Raw genomic sequence first — 17,342 nt, 5'->3', positions numbered from 1 at the left:
GAGACTTGCTGCATAACCCAGAATACAAAAGTAATCTGCAAAAGATATGGTTCCAAAATGCTTCATTTCTTGTTTTTCTAAGTCTAAGGTCACAGCTTCTTTCAGATATGATTTCTGGATCCGCAAAAGCTTTTTAATCAAAGTGTCTTTCTGACAGCTTGGAACAAGTAAAATCCTTTATGGAAAACATGTGACTGCTAGCACTATTATCATCCACACATAAACTCCACTTTAGATAAACTAACTGTTCAAAAGTTATTTAGCATCAATAATATCCTATTTTAAAGCTGCTGCCCATCAAACATGTTAGGTTCACTTAGTAACTATACAACAACATGCTACTGCATGTCTTTTAGTTCGTTTTCGTATTTTGATAAGCCAAGTTAGTTGTAACCAAACGTTTATAACTGACTGTCAGTGTTTGAGTCTTTTATATGTGGGGATAGACAGGAAGTGAGGATTAAAATCCTTTCATGGCCGTACTCATGCCTTGCTTTATTTCATTTGTCCGTTGGCATCGCCCCCCTCTGTTGAAATTCAGTCCGTCTCTCAAGGTTGTTTAATTCTCCCTCTCTTTCACGTTGGCATCACGTCAGCCAAAAAGGGAGGGTCAAAGTTCACGGCTATCAGCCTCCTCCCACAGGACCGCTTGATTGACAGCAATCAGTACTACCCTTCCCTCCTCCCTGTTCTCTACTCCCCCTTTGTCCCCCTCCACCTGTCAAGACAAAGTGGTTGGTTGTGTATGTGGACCATTTCATTCTGTCATTTATAATTATACAAATGATATTCAGCTTTGGCTTCCTTCCGCTCACAAAAATCTCTCATCATTCTACGGCCAGCCATCCCTCCAGACACAGCCAAGGGATATCGCTACACTCCTATTAGCATAAGACTGTGTTTGTTTAAAGAGCTTTACCCGCCTGTAAAATCAAACAATTAGAGATGCAGACAAGCCTCGGCTTATTGACTGCATCTCTAATAAGACTCTTGTTTTGTCTTATTTCTTCCTTCTTTTCACCTATGTCCCTCTCTGGATGTTTCATTTATTGGTTCAGACCTCCTCACTCTCTCTCCCCGTCTCCACTCAGTTATTCCCTCTGCTAATGAACCTGCCAGACCTCACAAGAAGTCAGAGGGGGGTATCGCGGGCAATTGGGATGCGAGGCTTGATGCTCTCCACCATGACCTTTAGTCTCGCCGCCGCTGCCAGGTCATGCCAAGCCTCTGGAGTCATCTGTGCATGCAGCCTGAAACCAATCATTCTGAGTGTGTGTGTGTGTGTAATGTGCACATTTTTTAATATGCAGGTCTTAAAAATTTAACTCAAGACCTGACGTTTATTGTTCTGAAACAAGCAAAAAGGTGAATAAAATGTGTCAGTCCAGCATTGTTGGAGACAGTCCAAAGAATCGCACCCATTTGTGTTTTTAAATCATTAATCCTAAACCTGACTCAAAGCAGGATGTACATTTTGAAAGTTTCTAACACATTTCATTGAAAATACCTCATATGTGCCTTAAGCTTTCATTAATATTAAAATTCCTGGTGCCTGCTGAAACTGACTCTGATGAGCTCATCATACAGATAACTTCTCAGTGCAAGGCTCCTAAAATGGCTGTAAGCGGCATATCGGAGAAACATTTTGATGCCGTGTTGACGTGTTGGAAAGATAAGAAGAATCTTAAAGACAACTGGACCTCACAAGCTTCTTCGCCAAGAACGGCAGGGTTTTGGAAATTGACCGTCTGACAGGGCAACCGTCTCGTTTCCCTGCTGTCCGACCGTGACATCTGCCGCGCTGCACCAAGCTAAAGATTTGCTTAGTTTGTCCCTGCCTTGCTTTTTCTACTCGCTTCATTTTTATTCATGTAATGACAGTAGAGGTGACAGTGTGTATTGATTATCAGTAGACGGGTTAAAGAAAAAAGATCTGAGCTTGTTTAAATCTGGTGAATAAAAATAATAATTGGAAAATAGATTAGATTGATATAAATCTGTTGTGTCTTTTCCGTTTTGCTTCATGCCTGTGTGAACTGCTCTTCACCTGCTGGATTCCCAGTGCCATCATTAAGCCTCTCCACCGCCTCGCCAAGTCGATATATGACATTTTTACCTGTAGTAACACTCACTGGCTGTCAGAAAGATTGACAGGCTCACAGGAAACAAGTTTCATATCTGTGTGCTGTTTGCTGTCATTTTTAATTTCCCACTTACTGTAGTGACAACACACGGCTGTGTTACATCTGCTTTATGCTCTGCAGAACAAAATGGTAGCATGGCAGCTGCAGGCAAAGGCGACCAAAAATTCTGACATCGTCAAACAGGACAGGTAGTTCATGGACGTAGCATTACTTCATGGACGCAGCATTAAATTGTAATTTACTGTTTGATACTTTGCTGCCATTTAATGTAACAAAAAGTGAAAAACTGTGAGAAGCATGCCACTAAAAAGCAATTTTATGTTAAAACCATGTTATGTCCTGACTATTGTATTACATTCTAGACTTCTAAAAATATTGCCTATCCTAAATGATCATTTCTGATATCTGCATTCACATTCTGACTAGTAAGAAGAATAATTCCAGAAATCTTCAATCACATCTTGACAAGTCAAAATGTCCTTGATATCTCCGATGTCTTCATTATTTGAAGGGTCACACACCTGTCAAAGCATCCAAGATACCTCACACGTAATTATGAGTTATGACTAATAATACTTTTAGATATCTAAATTAAGAAATGTGTGTAGGACCCCTTGTACTGCCACCGAGCTGTCCAAGCAGTTGCCTGGGGAATTGTAGATGTCCTGCTCAAAATTGTTAGAAAATGGCACATGTGGGATATGTGGCGAACACACGACTTCAAGAACTTGAACATTTCAGAAATCTGCAAAGAATTTACCATCTATTCTCCTCATACAATCACAGTGGACTTAAAAAGGGCTATAAAAAGCTCAAGTTTTATCATTAAACTATTCTCATTATATTATGAGCCGAGGCCCAATGGTGCATTTTCAAAAATCTTTTTCTCTCATTATTGTATTGAAATTTTTATCTAGACAGAATGTTAATTCAAGATATGAGAAATAGAGAAGCTGACTATGTTCAAGATATCTCTAATTCATTTGGAGATTTCTTAAAAGAAATTCAAACAAGTCAAAGTTATAATTTTCTATATCTCTAATTTACTTTTGCAAAGTCGTTATTTGCTTGCAAGTTATCTGAAATTTAATTTGGACTAGTCTGACCTATGTCTTGAAATAAAGCTTCCATGCAACTTAATGGTAAATTTGATATAATTTATACTACTTATAATGTAATTAGAGATACCTTAACTTAATACATCTTGTAATAAGCTAATTTTAGATATCTAGAATTTAAGTGTTATTATCATCTTATCTTCCTTTCTCACTAACCCCAATTTGCTCCTCACCATTTCTGTGCCCAAAATATTCATCAATGTAGTAAATATGCTTTGCAAAATTCTGCTGTCCACTGACAAATAGGTTCCGTCTTTCCTACCTTGCTGTTCAACTTTAGTAAAGAAGAAATAAAATATTGTTTAACTTCTTTTCACACTTTTTAGACTAAAGAGCACACAGGTGTACTTTGATCCCTTCTTTCTCAGTCTGGTTAATTAGTTCCCGTCTGTCTGCTGCTCACCATCCTTAAACACCACATGGCATCTTTAAAGAACTAAACATCAATCTGTTCTTTAAAGTCCAAAAACACCAGCAGTTTCATTTGATCAGCAACAACAACAACAAAAACTGCCTTCACTTTTTTATGTACTCAAATTGAAACATTCTAAAATACATTTTACTCTTCATAGTAAAAGTAAATATATATTTTTTTAACACTGTAGTCATATTTGTTGGAAGCACAATAAAAACCAAACTAAGTTTGAAGAAAGAAACCACTGAAATGTTTAAAGTGACAAATATATAATAGGAACTTTTAAGCTTTGGTAGATTGGAAACATTCAATGTTCATTAGAATGAGTTGCTCAGTTTGGAACATGGTCTTAAGCTAGCTGCAGATAAACCACACTGTAGTAGGCTAGAAGGCAACTTCCTCCATCAACAGAGAACTGGAGGACGTGGAAGGAGGCTGCAGAACACAGAGAAAACTCGTGTATGTAAAGGGACAACATGCACACTCCAGAGAGAAAGCTCTCAGCCAGGATTCAATCTTGTCTGTGATACAGGCCTTAGTAAAACTTACAACTAGATAGAGACAGAAGGCAAGTTTTCTTACACAATGATCTCTATTTATGGTGGATAAAGTTCATTCAAATACAATCTGAACATGCTGTTTAATGATGCTTCTCTCTCACTCCTGCTCTCTCTTCATTAAGCATTATCAACCTCTCTGGCCTAATCTCTCTGATATTAGTGTCTGGTCTCTACCACCTAAGTGACTGGCTGGCATTCATTAGTGCTGCGTTTTTGCCAAATCAATCACACTACGCCCTGTCCGCTAGGCTTTCTTAAAATGTCATCCTCAAACTTCTCACAATCAATTAGGCTGGAGATTAATGAGGCCAATTTGCTGCCAACAGGCTGGCCTTCTTTCTCTGCTGTAAAGGCCGGAGAACGATGTGTTTCCTGCAATGTTTCAAGAACACTTCTGGGTTTACATAGCGTGAGACACACAAACTCAAACAGGTTTAGGTGGGGAGATTAAAATGTTATTTCCAGCAGAAAGTAAGATTATTCTGGTTCCCTGGAGAAAACACACCCAACCACAAAATGACATTGCTGCCAAATTAGGGCTTGTAACATTTCAAATTGTACAGGATAAAATTTGTGTCTTGTCATTTCTGATGCTGAAATTAACTAATAGGGAGATTCAGTCAAAATGTTTAATGTTAAAATAAAACTTTAATAAAAAAAAGCTAAAGTTGGGGGGCAAAATTCAAACAAATGAAGCTCAGGGAATAATTTAACACAGACACATAAAGAGAGATGGGTGAGTACAAAGAGTAGGAGGAGGATCTGACAGTGAATGAGGACTATGAGTCCTAGGAGGAGTGATTACTAGAATAGAGACAGGATGAGACTAATTAACTGGGTAACAACAGCTCACGAATCTGGCTGATCAAAATAACAGAGACCTTCACAGAACATAAAATAAGAGTAATTCAAATGTAGCGTGGCGCAGCATTCAGTGCCATGGTGTGGAACTGCAGGCAAACCGCATTCAGAGCGTACAATCTTCAACCTGGGTTTGATTCCTGACTTTGAGACCTTTACTGGATGTCTTCACCAGAACTTTTTCCCTGATCTTTCTGCTGTGTTTTTTGGCCTTTGTATAGCTGATCTTCTTCTGTGGAGCTTTTTATGGAGATTGTAAATCATTATGGTATGGTCTCATACATCAATGAGCAACCATCCTCCTGGTCTACAGGTCCTCAGGTTAACATCAGCTTGACACAGCCACTAAAAAAGTTTCAAGTTAACAATGCCTCACAATAAGGACAATCTAAGATATGTTCAATAACATAACTGGAAGGAGGTAAAATATAAATCTCTACATATTCAAAGCACAATAAAACAATCTCTATCAACCTGAAAGATACACACACCTCTTCCAGGTGAGAAAGGATCCACATTGTTTCTGCCACTCCTTATCTCATATCGGATTCAATCTGCTCTGTCTCACATGGTTGTCATAGCGACTCTCCAGGGATTAAAACAAGGTGTTAGGGGATGTCTAATGTCTCCACCTGAAGGATCAGAGCATGGTGTTAACACTCACACACACACCCGCACAGGCTCAACATGGCATCTACACTCAAAATTGTGAGGTGATGCGTGGCAGCTTGTCTTGTTCCAGCTCCATGTTAACACTCACACATGACAACATGATGTGCAGAGCGGACGGAAAGGAGAACGGGTTGTCACGGCGACACTCTTCCTCTGTGTGGTGGCTGTCTGTCAGAGTGAAGCAGGACAGATAAAGAACACATGCGATGATAAAGATGCGTAATAGATACAGCTGTAAGCAGCACTAAGCTGTGACGTCCCGACCAGTGGGAGCTCTGGAACGGTACTCGTTAGTTTCCAGCTTCCATCCCGCTCTGATAGTTTGCTCTGTGAGCAGTGCATAAACCAGTGTGGGCTGATGTATCACCTCTGATCATACAGTAACAAGCTCTGATCTAATGGAAAGATGCTGCCGCCTGAATCTGCAAACAAATCATACGTTCAAACTGCTCGATGTCAAACTCTGCCTCTGGTTATTTCCACCACATTGGCCAGATAAATCAAACAATAACAAGTGTGACATGCCTTTAAATATTCAGCATTTATCATGCCGACAACATATACTTGGTCAAAAAAGACCAAAAAAAGCATTACACAAATTCACAATGTAAATTTGTGTAAATTTGCTTTCTCTTGATGAGAGCAAGAATTTAGGCACCCCAAATGGTTGCCATGAGAGACTAAAACAAAAAAGTATATGTTGTGTTTTTTTTTTTTTTCTTAATTTCTGTATCAACTGTTTCTCTGGTTTGACAAATTTCATTTAAATGAATTAGTCATAATCAGGCAGGTCTAGATTGATGATCTATGCTGAGGTTGTAGCTATGTGAACCTGTTGTGTTCAAAGATGGGAATAAACATCAATAGTTTTATTAGTAACAGGTAATAAACTAGTTTATTCTCCATTGTCATCACTGATGATAAGATGAGTCACAATGTGTTACTATTACTCAGAACTGAAGCTGAAGCTTCATTTTACAGGAAGCTAAGGGGTAAAAACAGTCGTACAGCTGCTTCTGATTGGCTGAGGGAGAATAAAGTAGTCATGATAAACCAACCAGCAGCAACCTGGTTGGTTTATCACCTACACACAGCAAACACACATCATCAACAAGGCACACAGAGACGACTTCAAGGTAACGTTTTTCTAAGTGGAAGAAGAGAAGTACATTATGTTGCATTCAAAGAGATAAAAAGCAAATAAAATGTAATGAATGCTCTGGAACAACAAGATTCTTTATTACAATCAGCAACTATCCTTGGTAATTAACTACTTTGGTAATGCCAGTCATTTCTTCAGGAAGTGCTAACTGTAACTAACCATGTTTTAAAAATAACCCACACAGTACTGGTAGTGTTGAAGCAGTTGTGTCATGGATGACACCAGCAACTGGACCAGAAAATGATCATGCTCTTTGTTTCAATCATTGTTAGGAAAAAACTTTTCGATCAAAACTAAACTCTTCATTCCTTCTGTAGCTCTCACCATGATGCCTTTCATTTGGAGATATTTCAGCAAACATATTCACATGCTCTGTTTTAAAGAACATGTAATGTTATTCATGTTGTATATCATATTGTAATGTTATTTCCTCATCAAAAACATACCTGGAGATTTGCTTAGATTCTCTCATGCATGTTTAAGGAATTTGTTTTAGTCTCCCATGGCAACCATTTGGGGTGCCTGAATTCTTGCTCTCATCAAGATGAAGCAAATTTACACAAATTTACATTATTTGAAAATATTGAAGAAACATCTCAAGACCTCATCCAGGAGGCTGAAGCTTTGTCACCAAGTCTTTTGGATAGAATATGACCTGAAGCTTCCCACCAAATTACCAACAAAGTGGCATTAGAAGAACAGAGTCAATCTTTCAGAACTGCCATTACTTAGACCTGATCTCAGTGCCATAGAAACTGTACAGGCAGAGCTGAACATTTTACGACTACTTCCTCTGTTCAGCCATGTTTCTCTCCCAGGTGAAGCCAGTAAATGAGCCACTGCTGCCATTAACTGTTTACTTTTTCTGTAGCATAGAAAATCCTAATGGATCAGTCCTGTTTTGTGTGTGTGTGTGTGGGGGGGGGGGGGGGGGGGGGGCGTGTAGGCGCATGTGTGTGTGTGTGTCTGTCTTGTCAGAATACACATACATTTAGAGAGCAATAACTTAAAATGGAGAATGGAGAAAGCAATATATGCACATTTACAAAGAGGGTAAGATATTGAGCTATGCACACACATACACACACACCCACACACACACACACACACACACACACCCCACACACACACACACACTACCACATTCTAGCAGTTGTGGTATCGCATAAACCTGGCTGTGATCTTTAAAGCTCAGCCTTTGGGCTGTCTGTTAAATAGATAAAGAGTGGAGCATGTTAGGAATTAAAGCTGCAAGAAACACACAGACACACACAAACCCCAGGGAGTGAACCATGATAACCCAATCATTATCATACTTTCGTAATTCCATTTAATAACCCAGCTTAGCTGCAGTAAGAGCTGCATGTTGAGGAATAATTGAAGTCTTGTTTGGTGTAAAATCTGAAGCTGAATTAAGAAGAATTACTAGGCTAATAATGTAAAAGTATGAAATAATTATGAAGAATAATTTGGTGTCTGACAAGTAAATTATAGGAAATGATTCAAATGACAAATTTGTGGTAAAAAAGAGTATTTGATAATGTTTTGTTATCGTATTGTAAAGTTTTACAGGTCTATGATTTAGAAGATGACATTATGAATTAAATATCACTGGACAACAAAACTGATAAAAGTAAATTTGCTCCTCCTCAATCTTCACAGTTAGTGAGTAAAAGTATTTGTTTACTTTAGTCATGTTACCCAAAGCTTTTCAAATTAATTCTCAATAAAGCATTTTGGGGTTTAGGTCAATGCCCAAAGATACTCTTAAATTGAATATACCACCGGTAGCTGTATTTTTTATATTAAAAAGAAATTATAGAATTTTTTTATTTTCAATATAACATATTTATATTAAAAATGTTAAAAGTTACATTAATTCTGAGTTGCATGGGCATTATCATTTGGAAATAAAAGGTATTGAGGCAGGTGCAGTGCAATTGGTTCACATCTCCTTTCGTCAAGTTCAATGCATCAACTGTAGACCTAGCTTAAAATAACTGGTGTGTAAAAATCCCTTTTTTTAAATAAGCAAATGATGAGGGCAAGTACAGCCTGTTGGCCCAAAGGAAAACCTGCACACATATGATTGTTAGATACAAACAAGTTAATATGGACAAGACAAGATTCAGGTCAAGTTCTACTTGGACTTTTGTTGTCTCTTTCTAATGTTATCATTTTGCAAGCTACTTTCTGGTAGTTTGGGATCATTACCCTGTTACGTTACTACATTTCCACTATTAAATTCAAGACAAGTGTGAGGAGTTTATGGGGGACTAAGTTACTGCAACTTACAAAGTTACATTTATACAAGTCCATACAATTGATCCTTCACCACAGTGCTTGAAGAAACCATGAAGTTTGTTCATGCTGCAGCATCCTTTTTAGGGAAAGGATTTTAACAAATTAAAAAGTCCATTCTTGTAATGTGATGCACAAGCAACATCCATGAAGAACGGTGATAAACAATGAAGCAGCTTCTCTCGGTTCACTGGGGGTTCAAAAACCGAAATGGTGACCATGGTGTTCAAGTTATGTGAAAGGTGTTAGCCTATCAGTGAAGCTTTTCCAGCTTAAAATAGCATCTCGAAGCTAAACATGTAGCAGCAGCACAGACGTCCCAAATGCTAATGTTAGCATCCAAAGTTCAAATTTTTAAAGACGTTCCATGAATGATCAGAGCTTCCTGAAACTATGGAAAGCTGAAAGGATAGAATAACACTTTGCTCCAGTCTGAAGATGGAAGAACCTTCAGACTCAAATGATTGAGCTTGTATTCAATCATTTAATAATTAAGCAACAAAAAGGGTTTTGGAATTTAAAATTTTGCTTGTTTTGTTCATAAAATGTAATTAATTAATTACATACCCCACAATTAATTCAATTAAACATTTTAATAGAGTACATCACATTTTTTTTCTATATTCAGGGATTTCTTTTGTCTTGTGTTTAAGTTTAAGTTTAAACTGGAACAATGATTTTGGTGTAAATGCATTTATATGTTTCATTAAGTCTATTTTACTAAGTGATAATAAGCACTTGCAAGTAGTAAACGTCCTGTAAAAATTCAGTTCCACTAAGAGAAATTATAAGGCATTTGGAAATTTGAAAGATAAGAAACAACCTTCAGAACTTATAATACGTTCATGAACTTTGTGCATGATAAAGAGAGCTACTTCTGATGAGGCACACATTCTTGCTGATTTAAACAGAGTGGCTCTACAGTGAACATTGTGATCAGTATATTGATCAAAAATATATTTCCAAATGACCTATAAGGAAACATGATGCAGATGGTTTCAGATATACTAATACTGGAATGCACTTTACCAGATGTGTTTTTCTTTAAATTGAGGGCATTCTCCTTGGCCGCTGATTTGGAGTCAAAATGGGGGGGAAGTTAAAGTGCTCCATAAATAATAGACTACACAAATGTTTAAATGTTTATCTCTATGCTGTAAGGTACTGAAAATAACAGTACCAGTCTAATGTCATTGCATAAAACTGATCTCAGGAGAAGTGATACAACTAACCCTGTAAACTTCACCTGGATATGGAGCAAATCCTTAAGCAAAAACAGACCAATTCATAAGGGAGGTAGACCAAAATAGCAAACATCATACATTATGATAAAATACATTTTGTTTGATTTTACGAAGAGACTGTAGAAGTAAAATATTTTTGACTGAGAATACAATGTATTTTTCTTGCATGTTCCTGCTTATAAAGTGTAGTGAAGGACACATTACAGTGGTTATGATGCTGTTTTATAATACTGAGAAACATCATCATTCATAGGAAAAGTATCTTCAACAATCTGAACTGAAAGGCCTCTAATCCTTCACAGAAACACAAAACACAAGTATTTTCATGTAAAATGAAACCACCCCAACATTTCCCTATAATATGGTAAACCATATTTTTAAAAGGATTGTAAAGTGTTAAAGGCTTACTGTAAATTAAAGTGGAATTTAGAGGATTTGTGTATGTACTACATTGGGTAAGTAGGGTAAAGAAATTAAAGGAATTTGTAAGCATTGAATAATTCCTACCTGTAATATGTGGCTACCCAGGTGAGGTTCGAAGATCTCAGAGGCAACGGCACTGGGACTCCTCCTCCGCTGAGTACCGATAGCTAAACGAACGAGTTCACACACAACAAGAGAGAAAGCACAGGACAGGACAGAAGGAGACTGGTGAGACTCAGACACATTGATACGAGCAAAGCTACATCCACACACAAATATGTGTCCTCACACACAAACACACACACGCACACACATTTATACAGCCTAGCATGACAAACACACATGGCACAAGACAAAAGGAACCAGTGAGGTCATCTCTGAACAACCTAACATTGCTTGAAAGATTAGCATTATTAGCTGTTCTCACTGTGATACTGTTGCTCACATTAATGAGGTGATTAAGATAACCAGCAAGAGAAACATCTGAATAAAACTTATGACATATGTGTGAAAGGAAACAAGGAGAGCCGTTAAATGCAGAGTGAAATATGTTTCACTCTGCATAGCTGGAAAACTGACCTTTAAAGGTTTATAAAGACAAAGACATAACAATGTTTTGTGTGAAAGTATCTTTCTGGTGTCCCAACCTAACCGACTAAAGCTCTTTAAACAACTCTTTATTGCTTGCTTTCATAGTAGTCAGACGGAATGTATTAGGGAGCCCCAGTGTTCTTAAAAACCACTTTGTAATTCCTGTTTTATCAACACATTCAAACCAAAAACAGAATTGTAAGAACATATTGCAATTTCATTAAACATACTTAACCTTTCATTAGAAGGGAAAAATGAAAGGGACATGGAAGATGCTTTATAGTTTTTAAAATTTGATCATCAGGCCAGAAGTAGCTGAGACAAACAGGAAGTTCAACAGCCAAGAAGGGAGCATGACCATGTGAACAATCTGCCCTCTGGTGAAACTCTTCTTTCTTAAAGATGACAAAATGGACACAAATGGAAAGCATAAGAAGCATGCTAAGAGGCAAACCGTTTCAACTGTACAGCTGAGTCTGAGACTTAAAGTGATTAAAGAACAAAAGCAGCAGATTAAAGGCACCAAGTTACATTGATGTTTGTTTACTGGAATGCCCTTTGGAAATGCTTAAAGCCAAGTCTCACCCTCAGGCCTTTATTTGGCTTGCCAGACTTTTAACATCTCTTTAGAGGGGAGCACCAAAACAAAACAAAACAAAAATAGTTAATGTATAGAAGTAGAGACTAACAAAAGTTGAGCCTGATGAGAGGAGCAAAACAAGGTGTAATGAGAGAACACAAGGAATGATTTTGGACCTTTCTTAAAAATCAGAAAGACAATTCAAGCAACAAACAAACAGAAGAGAATTTCTTCTGCCCCGAGGTCATTTTCCACTCGGCACAATTTCCATTCACATCGTCTCCCTGCAGATCTCATTACACTGCATTTAAAACACTGACATAAATGCTAGGAAAACATTTTTAGTAGAGGTGAGTGGTATGTTAATGAAGCAGAATAATGTTGAATTAAGGCACAATCATGCCACTGTGAATAAAAGCAGAAAAAACATAAACCTCAATAGTCAAGAAGGTTGGTGAGGAAAAACGACGGAGCTCAATGTGACAGCATATCTAATAATCCAGAATGAAAAACTTCATGGTAATTATTTCAACTGTTCAAGTGAGAAGGTGAAAGAAAGAGGGTCAAGATGATGATAATAAGCAGTAAGAAAAGCCGGGGGAGGATAGAAAATCATAAATGAAAATAAAGCAGATGAAGTTGGAGAAGGTAAAGGATGGAGGCAGTGCCTGGAGCAGCAGCTGGTGCCATGATGCACAAAATAAAAAGCAACAACTTGCAGCCCTGACCCTTCTGTCAAGTTCTTCATTGAAAATAAAAGGTCTGAAAAAATATATAAATTTCTACCCTGCCCCTCGTACGTAGAAGATCCACATTCTGATGAAGCGCCCTCTACTGGCAATCAAATGTTTGGAAAATAATTTCCAAAAAAAGAAATTCAAACCTATCTATCGATGCAGCATAATGATTGTGATTGCATGATGAAACAGAAAATGGAATATTGAAGTGACATATTAAGGGTGAAGTAAAGTTGGATTACAGACTAAAATGAACAATGTACTTAGAATTATAACTCAAACAGTCAATGCAAATGCTAAGCAAATGAGGTTAAAGCCTTGACTGAAAGGAACTAAACCATTCAGGTAATTATATTAGAAAAAAAACTAGGGAGTCAGATTAAGAACTTTAGAATAGAAGTGACATTTACTTTTTTAGTTTTGGTGGAGACTGATTTATATCAGTTGCAACTATCTGCTTTACTTTTTAGGCAGTGAAAATATTTTTTCAGTAACCAATTTGATTACAGATAAAAACATGGATCTTGCTGGAATTTAAGTCATTTAATTCTGAAAATGTTCTTCAGGTGAAAGAAGACCGACTTTGTGAAAGTCCTTATAAGTTCAGGATTATAAAAAGGGCTTTACCTATTACATTTACAACATGCACACAAGAAGTAAACATAAATACCTGTAAAACTATAAAAAAAAACATCAAAACCATAAAACAGGTCAAATGCAGATTCAGAAAATACATTTTAAGTAGAGTCAAAGCACAGTGAGCAATGAGTCTTTTAAAGTTTCTTAAGATGACTGATGTTCTCAGCAGATCTAATTGTGCAAAGTAGATTGTTCCTGAGAATTGGGACAGAGACTGCAAATGCATGACCACCTGTTTGGATTAACTTGAATCTGGAAATGGCTTTTGATTGGGTGTGAATATGTCATGGAGATAAACCAGGTTAGATTATGGAGATCCTACATCAACAAGCTTTTGGAATCAATCCTGTATCTGACAGAGATGTGAAGCTGACATATTCTTGTACACATTGTAATATAACTGTGCATCATCTGTATAGTTATGGTTACTTATATTGTTGTCTGTTATGACCTAAGCATAAAGACAATATAAAGGAGAGATTACATAACGGAACCCCACACATGATTATTTTGTCTACTCCTATGTAAAGTCACCCATTGACTCAAAGTAGACCCTGTCCTTTAAGCATGACTCAAATCAGTCAGGTATGTACCAAAAGGTCAAAGAAGCAGAATGACCAGAGTCAGACTTACATGGAGAATATTGGGACTTAAATTGAGATAAATCTGGTATTAGATGAGTTAAAGGTGAACCATGGTGAAGAAAAGCTCTTCGGACGACCAGCAGATGGCATGAATGATCGAGATGAGAGAAGAGAAGTTAGTGAAGAAAACTCAGATGTCACCATGTAGTTAAAGAAGGAGAAAAAGGGTAAAAATGATGTTCAACAGTTTCACAACTGTATTTTAGTATTTGAGTAAAACAGCAACTTCTCATTTGTCATTGTGTCAAAGTGGATCAAGAAGGTAATCTCAAGAGTATAGATTAAGAAAGATAGGCTAAATTACATGTAGAAAAAGATTATTTATTGAAATAAGTTAATGTTAAAGCTACTGGGAAAGAAAAAGCAGATGACTTTTCAAAATACGATTGTATTCGTTTAACTTTGTTGTGCTGATGAGAACATAGAAACAAAAACCTAGCCACGGTTGAAGAAATCTCTAAAACAACATTCATAATAAAAGTAAAGCAAAGTAAAAGTGCAGCAAATACAAGAAATTCAATATTGTTCATAAAGCATCTAAATCAAAACCTATCAGGTCAGAAACAAAGAGTACATGCAATTGAACAAAAGTCTGCATTGTATACTTACAAACTCAGAAAGGTGAAGAAAGCAATATAGTGCGGAAACAAAAAGATTCAAATCCATCACAATAGAAAGACCATAAACTATATCAAGGTAATGAGTTAAACGTAACCAGACCATTACATGAAAACAGCAGAACATTTAGGTAGTCACACATTGCTGCCCAGCACTTCAACCACAGACAAATAAATATTCTGGCCCAATTATTATTATTATTATTATTATTAATTATTATTATTATTATTATTATTATTATTATTTATTTATTTATTTATTTATTTTTTCACTTAGCTGTAGGTGATTATGCAAAATCAATTGTATGAACAACAACAGACTGTCAAAAGTAGACAGTTACTTTAACAAACACATTAATTACACATTACATAATGCAAAAGCTTTTTTGTGATGTTGGAAGATAATGAACTCTTTGCCATCCTGGTTTTGAAAACAGATTATTTTCCAAATCTGCCTTTCGCTCTCCAACTGTTATTGTAGCAAACGTCCTAACCACTGCCAGTTCTTTATTACAATTGGGTCAAGCCAGCATGTAATGAGACAGCTTCTACAGTAGCTTTGTAATCTACGTATGTGCCTTGTCAATTTCTAACACAATACATAGTCTAATAATGTCTTCCTTTAAATATTAAAAGCCCAGTGGACATCAGAGATGACTTTTTCCATAGTTTTTTCTTTATTAAATATGGTCCACAAGCTATTGGCATTGCTTCTTCCCAGCCGGCCATATTTCTTTACTCTAAACTAGCATTTGGTCTTGAGAGGTTTTGTGAGACTTTCTGACATCTGTACATCCGTGAGTGAAATCGGTTCATGTGTGGTGTTTCCATTGATGTGGCTGAACATCACACACTGTGCAAGCAAACCTTATTCTAATCTTTGTGCTCATCATTGAAACATTCACAGATAAGGAAGATGGTTGTTTCTTTATTTAAAAACACATAAATCCTCCATCATTTCAAATGGCAAGCATGAGGTGATTTTTCAAATATCCAATCTCTGTTCAGTGACAGACTAGAATATTTCCTGCTAAAACGTTTAATCATAGTCTCATCTGACCAAATCAAAAAGAAAAGTTTAGGCTAACTGAATTTGACAGAGTTGTAATATTAAGCCTATAACACTGTACTGTTTAAGGGGTACTTTTCAGAACCAAGATGTTTTACACACTCTCTGTGTCCAATCTTGGAACAGAGGTCATCAGGTTAAATTGACCTCAAGTCTGGAATACCAATTTATGACATGCAAGAGTATAAATCAAATGATGATGTCTTCTTTAAGGTTACTAGATGTCTGTCCAATGTCCAGTTTTGTTACTATCTTAACAATATTAAAAATATGTGAAATCTTAATATCATATCCACACTAACCAAAAAGCAAATTCTTAGCAAAAGAAAGCACCAGAATTGGATCCCTTAGGCTACCTGCCTCCAGATGTTTGTTAGAGAAGCCAGGAGTAGAAGTATACACAATTTCAAGTCAACTCTATTTGACAGGGTCATAATATTAGAGTAGACACTCAGATGTGTCTCCTGTATTCTGAATGAAGATATAGGAGGAGGAGGACCTGACAGCTGACCACAACAACGTCTGAGAAAAAGATCCCCTGCACATCAAATAGCAAACACTGATTCAAGAATTAAGAGCTGGACTAGTGATGGTTAGGATTAGAAAAAAAAGTCTGGTTTAAGCATAAACGTAGTTACTAAAATGAATGGAAGTCAATACAAAGTCTTCAGTTTGTATTGAAGAACAAGAGTATGTGTGTGTGGGTGAGTAGGTGTGTACACTCGTCCTTGCTGCCTTTTCACTTGGTCGAGTGCCAGCTGGTAAGTGTTGAAGTCAAGGACAAGAGAGGACAGAGGCTGAGTCGAAGCAGCACAGAGACAACAGGGTGGAAGAAAAATGACCACAATGGCCAACATTGAGATGGATTAGGAAAAGGTCAGAAGGAAGATTGCAAGTTAAAGTAGTGACAACATGTTGTTTCTTTAGGTGGCATTAGTTTGCTGGGGAAGGCATATTACCAAATAGCTCAAGTGAAACTCATAATCTGATGCAATATGTGAAACTATATTCAAGGTTATCATTCTATTTTGAATTGTTTCTGAGGATATGATTCACATGTCTTGTAACTTTTGTTTTATGCTGCTGCCTATCATTTCTGGGTTTCCCTTGAAAAATAGTCATTTAATCACAATGATGCCAACAGCCTAAACAGCCAAAATAAAATAATCTGAATTCGGTCAAAATGTTAAATTGTAGAACCAAGAGATTACATCTCCCTGGAGTTACATAGTTGCTCATGATGGCACAAGCAGTCAAAAAGCACAAAATTGTGCCTCTAGAACAAGGGATTAAAAAACACAAAAAGAAGTTGTAACAGGCATTTCAGTTGACCCCTGAATTTCGCAGGGGTTAGGGTCCATAACAGACCAAGAAAAGCTGAAATCTGTGACAACTTGCGACCCATTCTAAAACAGCATAGTTCAAACACCAAATGTCACTTAATATTCTTTAATACGCACATTGGAAACTACCTCAGAACGTAACATGATTAGTTCCAGATCACTGATGCCCTTTATTAAGACATTTTCATTCATGTAGAGAAATGTTTTCATCAACCTCCCAGA

General features: G+C 36.9%; 1 protein-coding gene across 3 annotated transcripts in view; it reads right to left on the bottom strand.

Moving 5' to 3' along the window:
- npas3 (neuronal PAS domain protein 3) overlaps window positions 1–17,342 on the bottom strand; it is a 268,530-nt gene that overhangs the window by 110,674 nt on the left and 140,514 nt on the right. For all 3 annotated transcript variants that reach the window (XM_023352222.1, XM_023352224.1, XM_023352225.1), the window contains one exon: window positions 10,985–11,067. In XM_023352222.1, the coding sequence (XP_023207990.1) occupies window positions 10,985–11,067 (83 nt within the window). The remainder of the gene's footprint in view (window positions 1–10,984; window positions 11,068–17,342) is intronic.

The sequence above is a fragment of the Xiphophorus maculatus genome, chromosome 19, assembly GCF_002775205.1.
Source record: "Xiphophorus maculatus strain JP 163 A chromosome 19, X_maculatus-5.0-male, whole genome shotgun sequence".
Lineage (NCBI taxonomy): Eukaryota > Metazoa > Chordata > Actinopteri > Cyprinodontiformes > Poeciliidae > Xiphophorus > Xiphophorus maculatus.
The sequence above is the reverse complement of the archived record's forward strand: the minus strand, read 5'-3'. Positions and strand labels throughout refer to the sequence as shown.